At 42.3% G+C, this 16,524-nt stretch overlaps 1 protein-coding gene across 1 annotated transcript in view; it reads right to left on the minus strand.

Annotated features, from left to right (window-relative positions):
• LOC135056654 (alpha-2-macroglobulin-like) overlaps positions 1 to 16,524 on the minus strand; it is a 222,886-nt gene that overhangs the window by 29,951 nt on the left and 176,411 nt on the right. Inside the window, exons 25-27 of the mRNA XM_063962100.1 lie at positions 12,744 to 12,819; positions 1,637 to 1,793; positions 267 to 335 (exon numbers count right to left, since the gene is read on the minus strand). Of these exons, the coding sequence (XP_063818170.1) occupies positions 267 to 335; positions 1,637 to 1,793; positions 12,744 to 12,819 (302 nt within the window). The remainder of the gene's footprint in view (positions 1 to 266; positions 336 to 1,636; positions 1,794 to 12,743; positions 12,820 to 16,524) is intronic.

Here is a 16,524-nt window from a genome sequence, read left to right on the forward strand (position 1 = left end):
ATTTCTTAGATATATCCTAAATATATTAAATATTAACAAATGGCAACCTTTTACATAGGCACAAGTCTCAGCATGTTCAGGGATATTCTTTTGCTATATCTAAACAAGGGGAACAGACACATATTTCACATTTCGCTACCAGTCATGGGAAGTTAGTGTAATATCAATCACTTGGTTGATATATTTCCATTTTCTGTTCAGCTGTCTTTTGCTTTTCTAATACAAGGAGCTGCATCAATAAAATGCTATGAAATAAGATCACTTACATTACAGACCACGTGATGCTCCAGCAGTGAGATAACGACATAAGCAGTATTTGCAACTATATTTTCTGCCTATAAAGAAATGGAAAAAGCAGACTGATCTCTGACTGATATTCAAATAATAACTTTGTATCAAATAATAACTGTATGTTATAATGGTATGTGGCCTAATCTCAACTGGAGGGCACTGTAATGTGGAATACTCTGACCTGTTCATTTTAATGCAATATAATATGAACCATCGAAAAGGCACTACTGTTTAATGCTACATAATCTAAACTGGAGGGCACTATAATGTGACATATTTTAACCAGCTATTTGTAATGTGATGTAATATAAACTGGAAGGCACTATAAAGTTACATAATATGAACTGGGAGAACTGAAGGCATGACAGTGTGGCATAATATGATCAGGGAACACTGAAATGTGGCATAATATGAACTGGGGACACTGTATACCATAATGTAAATGGGGCGCATGTTATATAATCTGTACTAGCAGCGTAACAATGTGACATAAGGTAAACTAGGGAACTATTATGGTTCATAAAATAAACTAGGTCACAACTATGAGGCAAAACATTAATTAGGGCACTACTGTGGTTCTGAAAGAACTAGGGCACTATTATGGGGCAAAACAATTAGCAACTCATAATGGAGTCTCTCTAGAAGCACTGGGACAGGGCCATCTACAAAATGTTGCTACACCCAGGGATGTGCGGTGAGGTAAATGGCTGAGGAAGCTTCCAGAGCCGGATTTACAAACAATATATGAGCCCAAGGATCCATGTGGACATTATACACAGGAGCAGCAGTATATACTGCTGGAAATGTGGTGAGTTTTGATCAGATATGTGCGGACAAGGTAGGCAGGAGAGGCACTGCCTAACCTGCCATAGACATTTTACTCCAGGGTATGACCCTATTACAATAATACAAAGAAGATATTTTAATATATTCTCTGTATTTTTCTTCTTCTTTATATAGTCAAAACTCTGGCATATAAATTAGTATGACAGTAAAGGATCCGCCTCACCAGCCTCATTTCACCGCACATCACTGGCTACGCCCCTGACTATAATAGCATAAAATCTAAATATGGCTATAGGTCACTCTAGTTTCTTTTGTTACACTGTTTGTAAATAAGAACATACCATGTATATATATTTTAAGTCTTTCTAACGCATTTGAAATAGTGTGCTTATGATTTAATATTCTTTTTTTCTTATTACAATGGGCATCATTATACATTACCTAGTTCTTTAATAGAGCCAACTGCCAGTAATAAAATTGACATCAGAACATTGTGAATTGTGCTCATGTTTTCATGCAATCAGAATCCCAGTGAAACATGTAATAGATCTGTACATACCTCTAGATCATTATTAAAGTAATGAACCGATTCGTTAAAACAACCATTTGGTAACTGTTTATTCTGTAGCCATGTCACAGCTTGCTGGATGATGGTCTGATCTATGGGGATGAAGTCCTGAGCATTGCTAAGAGTCTTTAATACTAATGCTGTGATCCTGCAACAGGGTTAAAAATACTGGTTAGTAGCAGTCAAATAAATCCATCATGAATCATAATATCATAAACAGGTGATAGATCAAGAGTAAACTTGTAATATATTTTGAAATTAAAAAATCTCTGTAATATATGTAATATGTATAGCTGCTATGTAGAAGGAAGAGTAAAAGTAGATAATAGTTTTGATGCACATGAAAAGGTTTTAATTGTTTTCTATGGGCGGGATGTATCAAGCATCCCATTTTGAATATGATATATCCCGCCTCTTACTGCATGCATAGAAGTGCATGCGCACAGCGTCTATTCACCGCTGCTCTGCAAGGTGAATTAATCAGATAAGAACCCACAAATGAAGATGAAGTACATCACTCTTCTCATCCTGCTTCTCTACTACCTCTCCTCTTGATCCTTTACCTTCACAAATAAGTAAAGCTCTGTCTCCGGTGGTCATCCCTACCTTAACTAACATCTGTAATCTCTCTCTCTCTCTACTGGTATTTTCCTTCACTCTTCAAGCATGCAGTGATTACTCCCATTTAAAAAAAAACAAAATTCTGACCCTAATGCTCTCTCAAACTACCGCCCTATCTCTCAGCTCCCTTGTCTCTCTAAGCTACTTGAGAGACTTGCCTACACTCTACTCACACACTTTCTTAACTCATACACTTTGTTGGACCCACTTCAGTCAGGCTTCCGTTCCCAACATTCCACAGAGACAGCACTGACTAAAGTGGTTAATGATTTGGTCACTACGAAGTCTAAAGGCCACTACTCACTACTTATTCTTCTAGATCTATCTGCTGCATTTGACACTGTAGACCACTCTCTTCTCATACAGACATTACAATCCCTAGGTCTTAAAGACACAGCCCTTTCTTGGTTTCTATCGTACCTATCTAATTGCTCCTTCAGTGTTCGCTTCTCTGAATCTACTTCCTCTTCGCTACCTCTTTCAGTTGGAGTACCACAAGGCTCAGTCTTGGGTCTTGGGTCCTCTGCTTTTCTCTATCTATACCTCATCTCTTGGTAAACTAATCAGCTCTTTTGGTTTTCAGTATCATCTGTATGCAGATGATACTCAAATCTACCTATCCTCCCCTGATTTGTCCCTATCTGTACTGGACCGTGTCACTGAATGCCTTTCTGCCATTTCATCCTGGATGACATCTCACCACCTCAAACTGAATATTTCAAAGACAGAGTTAATTATATTTCCACCGGCCAATAGTAGGTACCAACCTGATATCTCTATCACTGTTGAAAACTCGACTATCTACCCTACCCCACAAGCTCGCTGCCTAGGTGTCATCCTTGATTCTGATCTGTCCTTTGTTCCCCACATTCAATCTGTCTTAAGATCATGTTACATGCATCTAAAAAACATATCCAAAATACGACCATACCTTACACAAGACACTGCTAAAACTCTAATCCACGCTCTCATTATCTCCCGCATTGATTACTGCAATAGTCTCCTAACTGGTCTTCCCAAAACGAGACTCTCACCACTACAATCCATTCTGAATGCAGCAGCGAGGCTTATCTTCCTCGCTAGACGTTCATCGTCTGCAGATCCACTCTGTCAGTCCCTCTATGACTGTTTGTTATCACCCAGTTTGTTATTGTTATTTCAAATTGTAAAGCGCAACGGAATTTGCTGCGCTATATAAGAAACTGTTAATAAGTAAATAAATAATAAATAAATAAGAAGTTAGTGATGGTTGTGTGCTAGTTGAGTGGTGGAAGCTGATTACAATTCATCACTTTTCCCTCTTATTCATCTGCAATTTGTTTAAAGCCCAGGTGTTCCTGAAATTTTATTTAAAGTTTACAAACTTAGAGATTTGTTAAAGTCCAAGCCACACATCAAATCTCATTATATTAACATGCCATATTTGAAACTGTACTCTCAATATTAAAAATTTACAGCTGGAGACCACTTTCACTATTTGAGATAGTGGTATGTCAGTTCAGCCCATTTCTTTTTATTACATAGGGCCTAATTCAGACCTGATCACAGCATCAAATTTGTTAATGGATGGGGGGCGTGGCTTAACTGCTGAGCTGAGCAGACGTGCAGCACTGGAGTTCCTGCACACTAACTCCTTCAAAACCACTTATATGTCCCCTATTGTCATCCCTTCCCACCCTATATACACCCCCAATACCCTCCAGCTTGATTAGGGTACATTGGGAAGGAGCTGCGGAATCGGGTAGTGACTTTATGCACTCCTGCGGGTTGCGGCCCTATCCCTAGACTGAAGCCGGGGACTAAGGTAGGCGCTGGGCTCCTGGAGCCGCGCCGGACTGACCACGACATCTTGGACCACCCTATAGTGCACCCGGGCCCTGCGGAGATGCTCCTGGACTCCTACCTCCGCCTGACCTATAACGCTGGCGTCCGGAGCTCCGTGTACCAGAGACCCGTGAGAGTGCGGCCGCCATCTTGAAGGTACGTGGCTTGCCGCGGCTTCCCCTGGGGCCTGAGCCGAGCGGAACAGCGCGTCTGTTCGTGGCTCCCTGCATCTAGAGCCGGCTCTCTCCCCGTAGCTGCAACACCCGGCTGACGGGGTGTACACAGCGCTTCTTCAAGTGAGGGGACGCGGGAGCTGGCCTTTGGTCCTGGACCTGTGAGGGTGACCCTGTCTTACAACACATCATCACGGCCCACTGACTGCCCTGCAGCTCCCATTTATATCAGAGTACTCTCCTCACAGCCTCTGTGGCCCTTACTGACCCCAGTGATAGCGGTACTGATACCCTAGGGCATACTCTGTGACCCCCCCTCCAGGGGATAAAGGTGAATACTCCGGCCCCCAGCCTGATACCTCACGGAAGGGGCGCAGGAGAAAAGGAGGACTCTCCTCTCCCCCCCTGCTTGCTCTATTACTGCCGCACGGGCACCCGGGTGGGACGCGGACTGTTAGTGCTTGGGGCCTGCCGACGCTGCTGCGAGCCGCTAGCTGGCCCATGGTGGCCCCTGCTGAAGGCCCCCAGCGGCCATTTTGTACCTATCTTATGCTCTTGGACCGCCCGTGCCCCGAACTACCAAGACACCCCACTACGTTTCACTGTGATTCTCTACTAATGATTGCCCGTGTTCTAGGTGGCGCTTCATGGCGCTCCCGATGTCTGTTTTAGACTAGCCTATCCTGCGGTCACCTGGCGCTAGGGGCTCAGCTGCCGCCCTGGCCGAGGCCTCGCTTGAGATTTCCTATGCGAAGCCGATACTCTTGATCCTTACGTCTTTGCTTTTCCTGCTCTATTATGTCGCAAAAAAAATGCAAATCGAACGCTGCTAATAAACTCAGCATCCTCCGTGCGTGGGAGAAAGCAGGATCTACGTCTCGTAACTCATCAATGGCTGAGCGGATGTCTGATTCGGAGGATGCTCCATCGCCAAGAGCTCACCTTACCACCCAAGACGTTGTCTCTATTGTCACCAAAACTATCCAGACCGAGATGAGATCAGCGCTAGCGGAATTCAGAAAAGATCTGACCGACTTGGGCACACGTACTGATTCGTTGGAACGTAAGGTGGATGAGGTATGCCAATACCAGGCTGTGCTTGAACAGGAATTACTTGACCTTCACACTGATGTCAACGTGCATGAGGACCACCTGGAGGATTTGGACAACCGGAATAGGAGAAATAATGTCAGGATCCGCAATATCCCTGAGAGTGTTACCTTAGAAGCCCTCCCAGGTTTCCTAGAAGGCCTGTTTCTTAACTTACTCCCCGATACTCCGAAAGACCTGTTCTTGCTCGATAGAGCACATAGAGCACTCCGTCCTCGACCTCCTCCGACTCAACCGCCCCGAGATGTCATTCTCCGATGTCGTTCTTCGGAGACTGCTCGGGTTGCTCTACGAACTGTGTGATTTGTGGGATTTTTTGAGGTAATGGTTCTATCTAGACCCATGTGGATGATGTTTACTGTGCCTTGAACTGGTAAGGCTAATATTGTACTTATTAACATGGGGATGCCTCAGACTTTCTATTCACTATTGCTGCTCCTCCTAACATACTACAGTCATTTTTTGAATGTTATTATGAGACATTGCTTGTTCTCCCACAGATATATATATATATATATATATATATAAATATATATACATATGTTTTTTTTTTTTTCTTCCCTCTCTCCTCTCCATATCTCGTAGTTATCACTAAAGTCATTTAGTTATATATTTGCCAAGTTCTGTCAGTATGTCAAAGTTCTCTTGTTATGCCTTGACCTGTCTTTCTATTTTCTGTTTTCTTATATTATCGCTACCCCCCACACCGAAGGGGCTGCCTGATTGGTACCACCCCATCCTCTGTTAGGCCCTACCCGCTTTTAGGAATGGGCCTGTTCTTTGAGTTCCCTCTTGCTCATGTTCTTTTCTATTTCTCTTTGTCCTTTCGCTCTTTTTATGTTTGGCCACGTCAATGGTTGTTCACAGTACTGCGCTCGGGTGATTACTACCCTCCATGACCTTGAAATTGCTATCCATAAATGTCAATGGTCTTAATTCTCCGACTAAGCGATCCATGGCGTTCCATTTTTTTGCTCGGCACAAGCCAGATATAGTATTTCTTCAAGAAACCCATTTTAAAGACTCCCACCCTTCCTTACACAGTAAAAAATACCCTCATACCTTTCACTCTACTATGGCAGCCAAGCGCAGAGGTACTGCTATAATGATCCACCGGGATCTCCCCATAGTCATTCATGATTCTATTCATGACGACAATGGTAGATTTGTAATCCTCTCAGGTACCCTCAATCAACACCCTATCACCTTGGCGTCCATATATGCCCCAAACATGCAGCAGGGTTCTTTCTTTCGGACCTTCTCTGACCAGATCTCTAAGTTTACGAATTCCAAAATTATAATTGCGGGAGATTGTAATATTACCCTAGACCCTCATTTTGATAGATCACACCCGAGCACGGGGACGTCCTCTCACACAAAGCTGTCTAAGCTTTTGCGAAACTGTATCTCCTCTCACAACTTGTATGATATGATAGCTGGAGGACTTTGTATCCTTCCGCTCGAGGCTACACGCATTTTTCTCCCCCACACGACCTTTACACCCGCATCGACTACGTCTTTGTTGACCGCGACTCCACTCAGAGCCTCAGAGGGGCGCAAATAATCCCCACTACTTGGTCGGACCATTATGCCCTTATGTTGGATATTGCTATCCCTCATTCACATTCGGCCCCTCAGACATGGCGTTTAAATGAGTCTCTTCTCCTTAAACCCGCTAACATTATTGAAATTAACGCCATGATTCGCACATACTTTACTGATAATAACACTTCTGATGTTTCTCCTGCGGTGTTATGGGAGGCTCACAAAGCCACGTTGCGTGGCCTCCTCATTAATCTTGCTTCAACCCACAAAAAGATTGAGACCAAACGTATTATTGATTTGGAAACAGAATTAGCTTCTCTAACCCTTCTCCATCAGCGCTTTCCGAAAAAACGACTTTACACGAAGATCCTTTCACTTAAGGGACAGTTGTCGCAAATCCTCACAAAAAAAACAGTTAACTCACTTTTATGGATCCGCCAGAAATTTTATGAAAAATCAGATAAGGCTGACACTATGTTAGCTCGCCGCATCCGGGCAAAAAGGACGCAAAACCGCATACTTGCCCTGAAATGCTCTGACGGATCCGTGACTTGTGACCCCAAGGTTATGGCCTCACAATTTCACAATTATTATGACTCACTCTACAACTTACCCCCACCTGCTAAAGCAGATCCCCTCCACGTCACCAACACCCAATACTACCTCGCCTCTTGTCGCCTACCAAAACTCTCATCCTCGGATCTAGAAATACTTAATGCCCCCATCTCCAACGAGGAAATTCTGGTCACGATAGCTCAGTTGCGCCGCTCAGCGGCCCGACGGCTATACTGCTATCTATTACAAAAAATTTGCGCAATCTCTTCTTCCCATGCTTCACTCACTGTTCAACTCTCTACTGGAGCTGGGCTCGCTAGACGCGGCCACCACCAGGGCTAACATTATCGTTATACCCAAGCCTGAACGCGACCCGCTTGAAATGAAAAATTATAGACCCATCTCCTTGTTAAATACAGACCTCAAGTTGTTCGCTAAAATTCTGGTGAACAGGTTGGCCCCATTCCTGCCGATTTTGGTCCATCCGGATCAAGTCGGTTTTATTCCTAACCGACAAGCAGCAGACAACACTCGCCGACTTATTAATCTTATCCATCTCTCCCTTCCGACCCTGGTGGTGGCTTTGGATGCGGAGAAGGCCTTTTATAGAGTAGCATGGCCCTTTATTCAACAACCCTTGAGAAATATAGGCCTACACGGTGCTTTTTATAATGCCGTTACTTCACTTTATCACAACCCATCTGCCTCCATCCTCGTCAATGGTCTCTCCTCTCCGTCTCTTTCTATTAGAAACGGCACCCGACAGGGCTGCCCACTCTCCCCATTGCTTTTCGCTCTGGTGATGGAGCCTCTGGCGGCCAAAATCAGACTAAACACTAAAATCTCGGGCATTGCAGTTGGAAACCATGAATTCAAGATAGCGCTGTACGCTGACGACGTCATTTTAACTTTAACTGACCCATTTATATCTCTACGATATCTGTTTGAGGAGATTCAAACTTATAGTCTTCTGTCTAACTACAAACTTAACGCTGATAAAACGGAGATCTTAGATATACACGTGTCTCCCCAGGATTTACGCCTTCTACAGTCTTCCTACCCGTTTAAATGGCAACACTCTAAACTCAAGTACCTCGGTATATACTTAACTAAATCTCACGCGTCATTATATGCAGCCAATTTTCCACGTCTCTTTGCATCTATACGTACTGATCTGGTTGGATGGAACAAACTCTTTATCTCTTGGTTTGGGTGTATTGCTGCTACCAAAATGAACATACTTCCGCTTTTACTATATCTTTGGCAGACCCTCCCAATCCGCATACCGACTAAAATATTGAAGAATCTTCAAAGGGATTTGTCTATCTTCATCTGGGCTGGAAAGAAACCCAGAGTCAAGATACGATTACTCCAACAACATCGTACCTCAGGGGGCCTTGGTATGCCGGATCTGATTAATTATTACCGAGCTACACACTTAGCCTCCTGTGTCCTCTGGCACTCGCCTCCTGAACAGAGATTGTGGACGCTTTTGGAAGCTAATGCAATGAATATGTATTCACCCTCAACCCTGTTATGGTGCGCGCCTCGCTCCCGCCCTGCCTCGTCTCTCTTATTGCCGACGATGCATTTCACATTATCGATCTGGTATCAGTGCACCCGCTATTATCATCTTCGTTCCTATACTCCGTTACTGACTCCTCTTTGGGACAATGTTGAGTTCCCTCCAGGTACTAACCATCTTGCGTTTAAATATTGGACTTCACATAACGTCCTCTTCTTGTTTGATCTGGCCCCTCTTTCTTCATTTCCCTTGTTTACGGACCTAAAATCCCGCTTCTCCCTTCCCCATTCGACTTTCTATCAATTTCTGCAAATCCGCCACTTCTATACTACTCTTTGTAAAACTGCTCGTCCCCCAATCAAAACTGCATTTGAATCATTATGTTGTGGTCAACGCTCTACCAAGGGTTTATTATCCACTATTTACCAAATCTTGCTCTCACACAATACCCCTGAGAAAGAGGCCCATGAATTGGCGTGGGAACGAGATATAGGGGAAACGTTAACTGTCGAGGAGTGGGCTGACATCAGACAGGAAATTGTTAAGAGCTCCTTGTCAGTTCGTATCAAGGAAAACTCTTGTAAAATCTATTACCGATGGTACCTAGTACCGTCTAGACTTCAGGCTATCTACCCTTCCTGCTCTGATAGATGTTGGAGACTTTGTGGGCAGAGGGGAACCATGCTGCATGTTTGGTGGTCCTGTGGGATCGTCCGCCGCTATTGGCGTCAGATCCATAAACTAATTCTGGAAATCACCAGTGTGGTTGTTCCGAGTTCACCATTTTACTCTCTACTTTTGCGCCCTATACCAGATACTTCGAACCATCTACTAAGACTAATTAAGCACATTTTGAATACGGCCAAATGCCAAATAGCGGCGAATTGGAAATCCTCCTCTCCCCCTACTCTTCCCGCTACTATTAATGCTATATGGACCACATACAAACTGGAACGCATCACCGCTGCCCTTCATGATACATCAGTCACCTTTATACGTACTTGGACGCCATGGACAATGCACTATAATGCTGAACCGCCATTGGCAACCATCTGATCCGCTATTTATGGAGATGATAGTACTCATGGTTGTGACCAGCCTTGACTGGCTGACGTTCTCGCTCCCCCTCCCCCCACTCTTTCTTGTTCTTGCTTCTTCTCTCTTTCCTTGATTCGTTCTCTCTATATCTGTATTGCTGTCTCAATACTTTCTCTTTGATGTTTGATGTATAGGATCAATATGGGCCATGCTGTGGCTATATCTTACTGATACCTCAGTTTTATGCACCTTCTGTATTGACCCATATGTATTGTTTACTGTTTATGCATCTGTTTTTCTTATTACAAAACCCAATAAAACTTATTTTAAAAAAAATAAAAAAAAATTGTTAATAGACAAAAAACCATGTGCACTGCAAGGGGGGCAGATATAACATGTGCAGAGAGAGTTAGATTTGGGTGGGTTTTGTTCAAACTGAAATCTAATTTGCAGTGTAAAAATAAATAGGAAGTTTGGGAAAATGGGGAAAGGGGAAAAAATATTCTGCACTAGTACAAATGCTTTATAATTGGTTATGGAGTCCCATTTGGTAGTATGGACAAATAGTCATTCAGTACAGGTGGGGATGCTGCCCTAGACACCTTATATTGTAAGATACTATAGGATAAGAAAGAAAAAAGAGTTGACTTTTTTGTTGGCGCACTCGAAGATAAAAAAATACAAAAATAACTTTTATTGTTTACTATTAAAAGTCAACTGGTAAGTGATATAACAGACATACAGATAATGACATATAACAGATAACAGATGTGAAAAAATAATAACATTAACGTGAAATGCTAAATGCAATTATAGAATTATACATTTCTTCTACATATTATATTACACATGGAATATTAAGGATTTCAATCAATGGATGAGATGACTGAGTGATTAATAGAAACCTATAACGGTATAATCAGAGAACAACACCGGCCCATGGATACTGCGATATATAATCTGCACATCAGATGTGATTTATAACAGCTGAGTGACGGTGAAGTCTCTATAGCTGATGATGAGATAGTTTCATATTAAATAGCCATCCATCCATTCCAACCGTGTGTATGCTATGTCATATTGAAATTGTAAAATACCTGAGAGGAGTATCATTCTCACTTAGTACAAAACATCGAAATTTATTGTTACTCAATTTGTGTGGTGTGTTTTATATGCACTATAGCAGCCCGGATTGCATGTGTAAAGAAGGATTAAAACACAATTGAGACACAGGAACTGGATACTGAAATCCATTACACTGTTAGCAGTCTGGATTGTATTCGCAAAGAAGGATCAATACAAAATTGAGACACAGGAACTGGATATTGTAATTTATTGTGTTACATTGGAACATACAACAATATAATATCTGTAGAACGGGTGGTCTTCTGTTTGCCGGCGGTCGGGCTCCCGGCGCTCAGTATACCGGCGCCGGGAGCCCGACAGCCGGAATACCGACAATTATTTTCCCTCGTGGGGGTCCACGACCCCCATAGAGGGAGAATAAAATAGCGTGGCGCGCGTAGCGCGCCACCGTGCCCGTAGCGTGGCGAGCGCAGCGAGCCCGCAAGGGGCTCATTTGCGCTCGCCAAGCTGTCGGTAAGCCGGCGGTCGGGCTCCCGGCGCCGGGATGCTGGTCGCCGGGAGCCCGATCGCCGGCCAGCCGTAGTGAACCCCTGTAGAACCTCTGAAGATACAGAAACAGGACAACATAGCACGTTTTTAAATTTCGCTTTAATGTTATTATTTTTTCACATTATCACTTGTATGTCTGTTATATCACTTACCAGTTGACTTTTAATAGTAAACAATAAAAGTTATTTTTTCAATTTTTTAACTTCTAGTGTGCCAACAAAAAAGACAAATCTTTTCTTTCTTATCCTTTAGTGTAAAAATAAATAAGCCAGTATTTACCCTGCACAGAAACGAAATATCCCACCCAAATCTAACTCTCTCTGCAAATGTTATATCTGCCCCCCCCCCTGCAGTGCACATGGTTTTGCCCATTAACTAACAAATTTGCTGCTGCGATCAGATCTGAATTAGGCCCTTAGTGCATTTGCCATAAGCCCAGTGACCTGACTATACTACACCATTCTTTCTGGGATATGCAATTTGCCCTGAAGAGACATTGAGAGTAAAAAACCCCGATGTTTCTTCGGGTGTTGCAGTTGGGCTATTTGATTAGCTCAGCCATTAAAATGGTGAAACCTGTGTGTTAATGGGTGAAATAGCCCCATTTTCTGATGAAAACGGGGCTGTTATTGGGGATATGTCTTCGCCTGCCGGAGGCAGGTGAAACAAAATCCCTGATAAGCCTCGGCATGCGCCGGCTTATCGGGGCCAATTAGATAGCCCCCCCCCCCCCGGCGAGGCTTATCACTCGACAGTGATGGGGCCAATTGAATATCCCAGTTTGTGTCTATTCATTTGTGGTGTTTATTTTTAGAGATGTTCCCTCTATACTTCTCTGGGAACATGGGATTGGAGAAAATTGTGTAAAAGCAACAATAAAGAGTTTTTTATTTGACCTGGACAATTTTCAATTTTGACAGGTAAATTTATTTCAACTAATCAGAAATTGGATCCAAACCACCAAGATACTTTCATATATTGTATAGATGTATTGTGTGCAGAGTGTGCATCCAAATTGCTCACTGTCAGACTATATAGATGAACTCATATACTGTAAATGTTTTCTACATACCAGAAATTTCCAGGACCATCTGGAAACCCTCCATATGAGCCATTTTCATTTTTAAATGTCAGTTGTCTCTGGTAGTCTGCAAGATAAAGACATGTCAGTAATAAATCTCTTTAGGTTCCTCTTTTACCAGCTATTTCTTTCTGTTAGAATTTGAAAAATATTATAATTGACCTCATTGCACTTTTTAAAAGTGAGAGATTATCGAATGACTGCACATGCGTACGGATCATAATGCGCACACTCTAGGCCAAACTGTGAAAGATCAGCGTTTTTTTATTGCTAGACGTACGCAGGGTGATTGTCAGGAAGTGGACATTTGGGGGTGGTAACTGTCCATTTTCTGGGAGTGTCAGGAAAAACGCAGGCGTTCCCAAGTGTTTTCAGGGAGGGTGTGTGACGTTAGCTCCGGCCCGATCAGCCTGTTCTTTCGCTCTGTAGGAGTAAGTCCTGGGCTAAGCACAGACTGCACAGACTGGAATAAACATATGATGCTGAGTGAGTTGCGAACGTATTTGCCACTGATCAGCATTTGCAAAGCTTTTTGCACGGCGTACGCAGACTTGCACGGGGCGGATGTTCACTCTGTCTGGGCGGCGACTATCTGATCGCAAACCTCTGCAAATTTGCAGAGGAGCGATCAGGTCTGAATTAGGGCCTAAAGACATAAGCAATGAAAGGTTAAATAAACAGTCCATTCAGATTGCATGGAAATAGAAAAATATTTGTTCTGTATAACTAAATTCCTGTATAAACAAAACCACCTATGAACAAGGTGATGGAGAAAACAATAGTAACCCTGTTTTGTAAATGCATACTAATAATATTATCTCCAGTGTCTGCATTTCGTATAATTTTGCCCCTGTATATTTCTTGGACAAAATGGGAATCACTTCTTCATATCACACTTAGGGCTTAGGGCAGGCTTTTTCAACCAGTGTGCCGTGGCACACTAGTGTGCCGCGACCAGTTGCAAGGTGTGCCGCGGAGCCAGAGCAGCTTCCTGCACCTTCAGAGTGAACTGTTGGCCTGGGCTCTTCTTATAGGATCAGTCGTGCTCTGCCTGTGACCTATGCCTTGAAGACGCGGCGGTGTTATATCGTAGGTCACGGCCGCCGCTTCTCACCACCCAGCCAGCCCACCCGCCTGCATACACATCTTCCAGTTCCTGTTTGCATCCACAGCTTTCCTTGCCCACCCACTTCCACACCTGCCCACCCACCCGCTGCTCAGTATTTGCAGCACTCCACTATGAACCACCCCCGCCACTGAGGGATCGGGAGGAGGACAGCTGACTGGTATGGGCTAATATTTGTTATTTTATTTCTCCTGTGGGGAGCAATAGGATTTATGTAGGGGAGAATAAGGATTTATGGGGGGGGGGGGAAACAATGTGAATAATTCATGTGGGGAGCAACAGGATTTATGTAGGGAGCAATGGGATTGTTTTTTCTGTGTAGGCCAATGTATGTGTGGATTTTTTTTTTACTGTGAGGGCCAATGTGTGTGTTTTGTGTATTTCTGTGGGGAACTGATGGTGTGCCTTGGCAATTTTAAAATATTGTTTGGTGTGCCGCGAGTAAAAAAAGGTTGAAAATCACTGGCTTAGGGGGTAAATCAGACCTGATCGCAGCAGCCGGGAGGCTGAGGAGGATTCTGACATGCTTCAGAGCGGTAAGAGGGCTTCAGAGCGGTAAGATGGTTATTAGCGCAGCGTAACATCTTAGTACATCCCACCCTTAGTGCTCCTTGAGGACTGAGTTTGGGAACCACTGTTATATATGGATTGAATATGGTAGGACTGTTTTAGGCATAGCACACACAGGGTAAACAATGCCAACTTTCTAAAGAGGAGCCCTTTTCTTGATTTCTATTCTTCTAGGTTGTAATCCCTGCAGTAGCATGATTCAGTCCTTTACTGCTCTCATATACTTCACCATCAATACATATTGGCAATATTGTTCAGTTTGTATGTATTATGTATGTATTCATTAAGATATTTTGCAATTTTCTCTCCGTGTTCCATAACATCTTCTCCAATTAGCCTTAACATGTGACTACCACAGTGATGATACATTGCTATGAGGAGGTAATACTGAGACCATTCATTTATACTCTACTGGAATATTACAGTCAAAGACAGAGCATCTAAATACTTCTGATCTTATTTGTATCAAACACCTTCCACATGAACTAATCATAACTCATCAATGCCATATTTATGGATTGGAAATATCAGTAACATCTATGACATCTGTGACACTATGCAATTTACTACAGTACGTGGTCTTATTTATAAAATGTAGTATTTATTTGTATTATAAAAGGTAAGTGTTTTAGTAGGCCACTCTAATTACACTTCCTAAAACTTAGAAACACGCATCTAGACTTTTCTATATCTACAAACAGCTCTTTAATCAGTTTCTTGTGGACATGTACATGAAAATAGAGACAGAAAGGCTTTTATTCACCCATACTAATCAGACCAAATTCAGAGCAGAAGACTATGGGGGGTATTCAATTATGTCCAGACATAGCTATTCAATCCAGGCCATTTTCGACCACTTTTCCGACAAATGCAGATTTGACTTAAGAAATATTTGACTTGTTAACAAGTCAAATCTACATCCACGGAAAATAGTTGAAAACAGCCGCGGTTTTGTCAAAAACACGTGGAACGTCAGTCGAAAAACACGTGGATCATCAGTCGAAAAATCGTCAGTTTGATTGAATAGATCGAATGTAAATTAGACCTAAAAATGGGCAAAAAGTGCAGATTTTCCGACTGTTGGAAAATTCGGCACTAATTGTATGCACCCCTATGAACATTTAACATTATACATTATACATTTAGCCCATAATGAGGGCATTTAAAATTTGTACTTGTTAGTTATTCTGCCATCTAGCTTTACAGGCAGCCCTCGCTACATGCATGATACCTTTTGCTATGTCTGCAAGTATTCATGCTCTGACTTATTCATCACTTTTACAACCAATGCAAAATGGGAAGAAATTAAAAAAGAGAACTTCTACCAGGTCAATTGTCTCATGTTCTTCATGATTTAGTGGCCAGGATATTTCACTTGGAACTAAAAAAACAACTCATGGACCTTTTGATAAAGGGTAAGATATTTGGATCCTCAGTGTGCTATAAGTATAGTGTACAATGTCAGAATTACATAATTGCTTGTTTTCTAAAATTTCTCCACTTTATCTCTTTCCAGGGCTTGATACATCTTCCCATTTTGATACAAATATATCAGAATAGACCTTAGCTCAGTATAGGTACAAAATAAAATAAAAAAAATATCTGTATCAATGGAATGAGTGAAATACATGTAGGAACAAGGAAATCAGAATATTAAAGCAACAGAATATGTTTTTAGCACAGACTATAATTTAAACCCAAATAAGGCACAATATTGGGTTGTAACAGGTATATTCAGACTGAAAGGAAGAGCTAAGTCTTGTTTTTTTTTTTAACTTTCTTTGCTCCTGCTCCTCTTCAACAATAACACTCCTCTGTATTTTTTTAGATATGTGCGCGGACCCTCATGGTTTGGTTTTGGTTTTGCCAAAACCACCCTCAGTGTTTTTGTTTTGTTTTTAGGTTTTGGCAAGTGTTTTGTTTCGGACTTCAGATTTAAAATCCGAAGTTCAAGTTTTGTATTTAAAAAATAGGTCTAAATTACATAATATTAGCTGTATTTATCAATTTTCAAGAAATCTAAAACCCAAAATTCGGATTTAAAATCTGAATTCTGTTATGGGAATAGATCTGGAA

This window comes from Pseudophryne corroboree, chromosome 3 (genome assembly GCF_028390025.1).
Source record: "Pseudophryne corroboree isolate aPseCor3 chromosome 3, aPseCor3.hap2, whole genome shotgun sequence".
In the NCBI taxonomy this organism is placed as follows: domain Eukaryota; kingdom Metazoa; phylum Chordata; class Amphibia; order Anura; family Myobatrachidae; genus Pseudophryne; species Pseudophryne corroboree.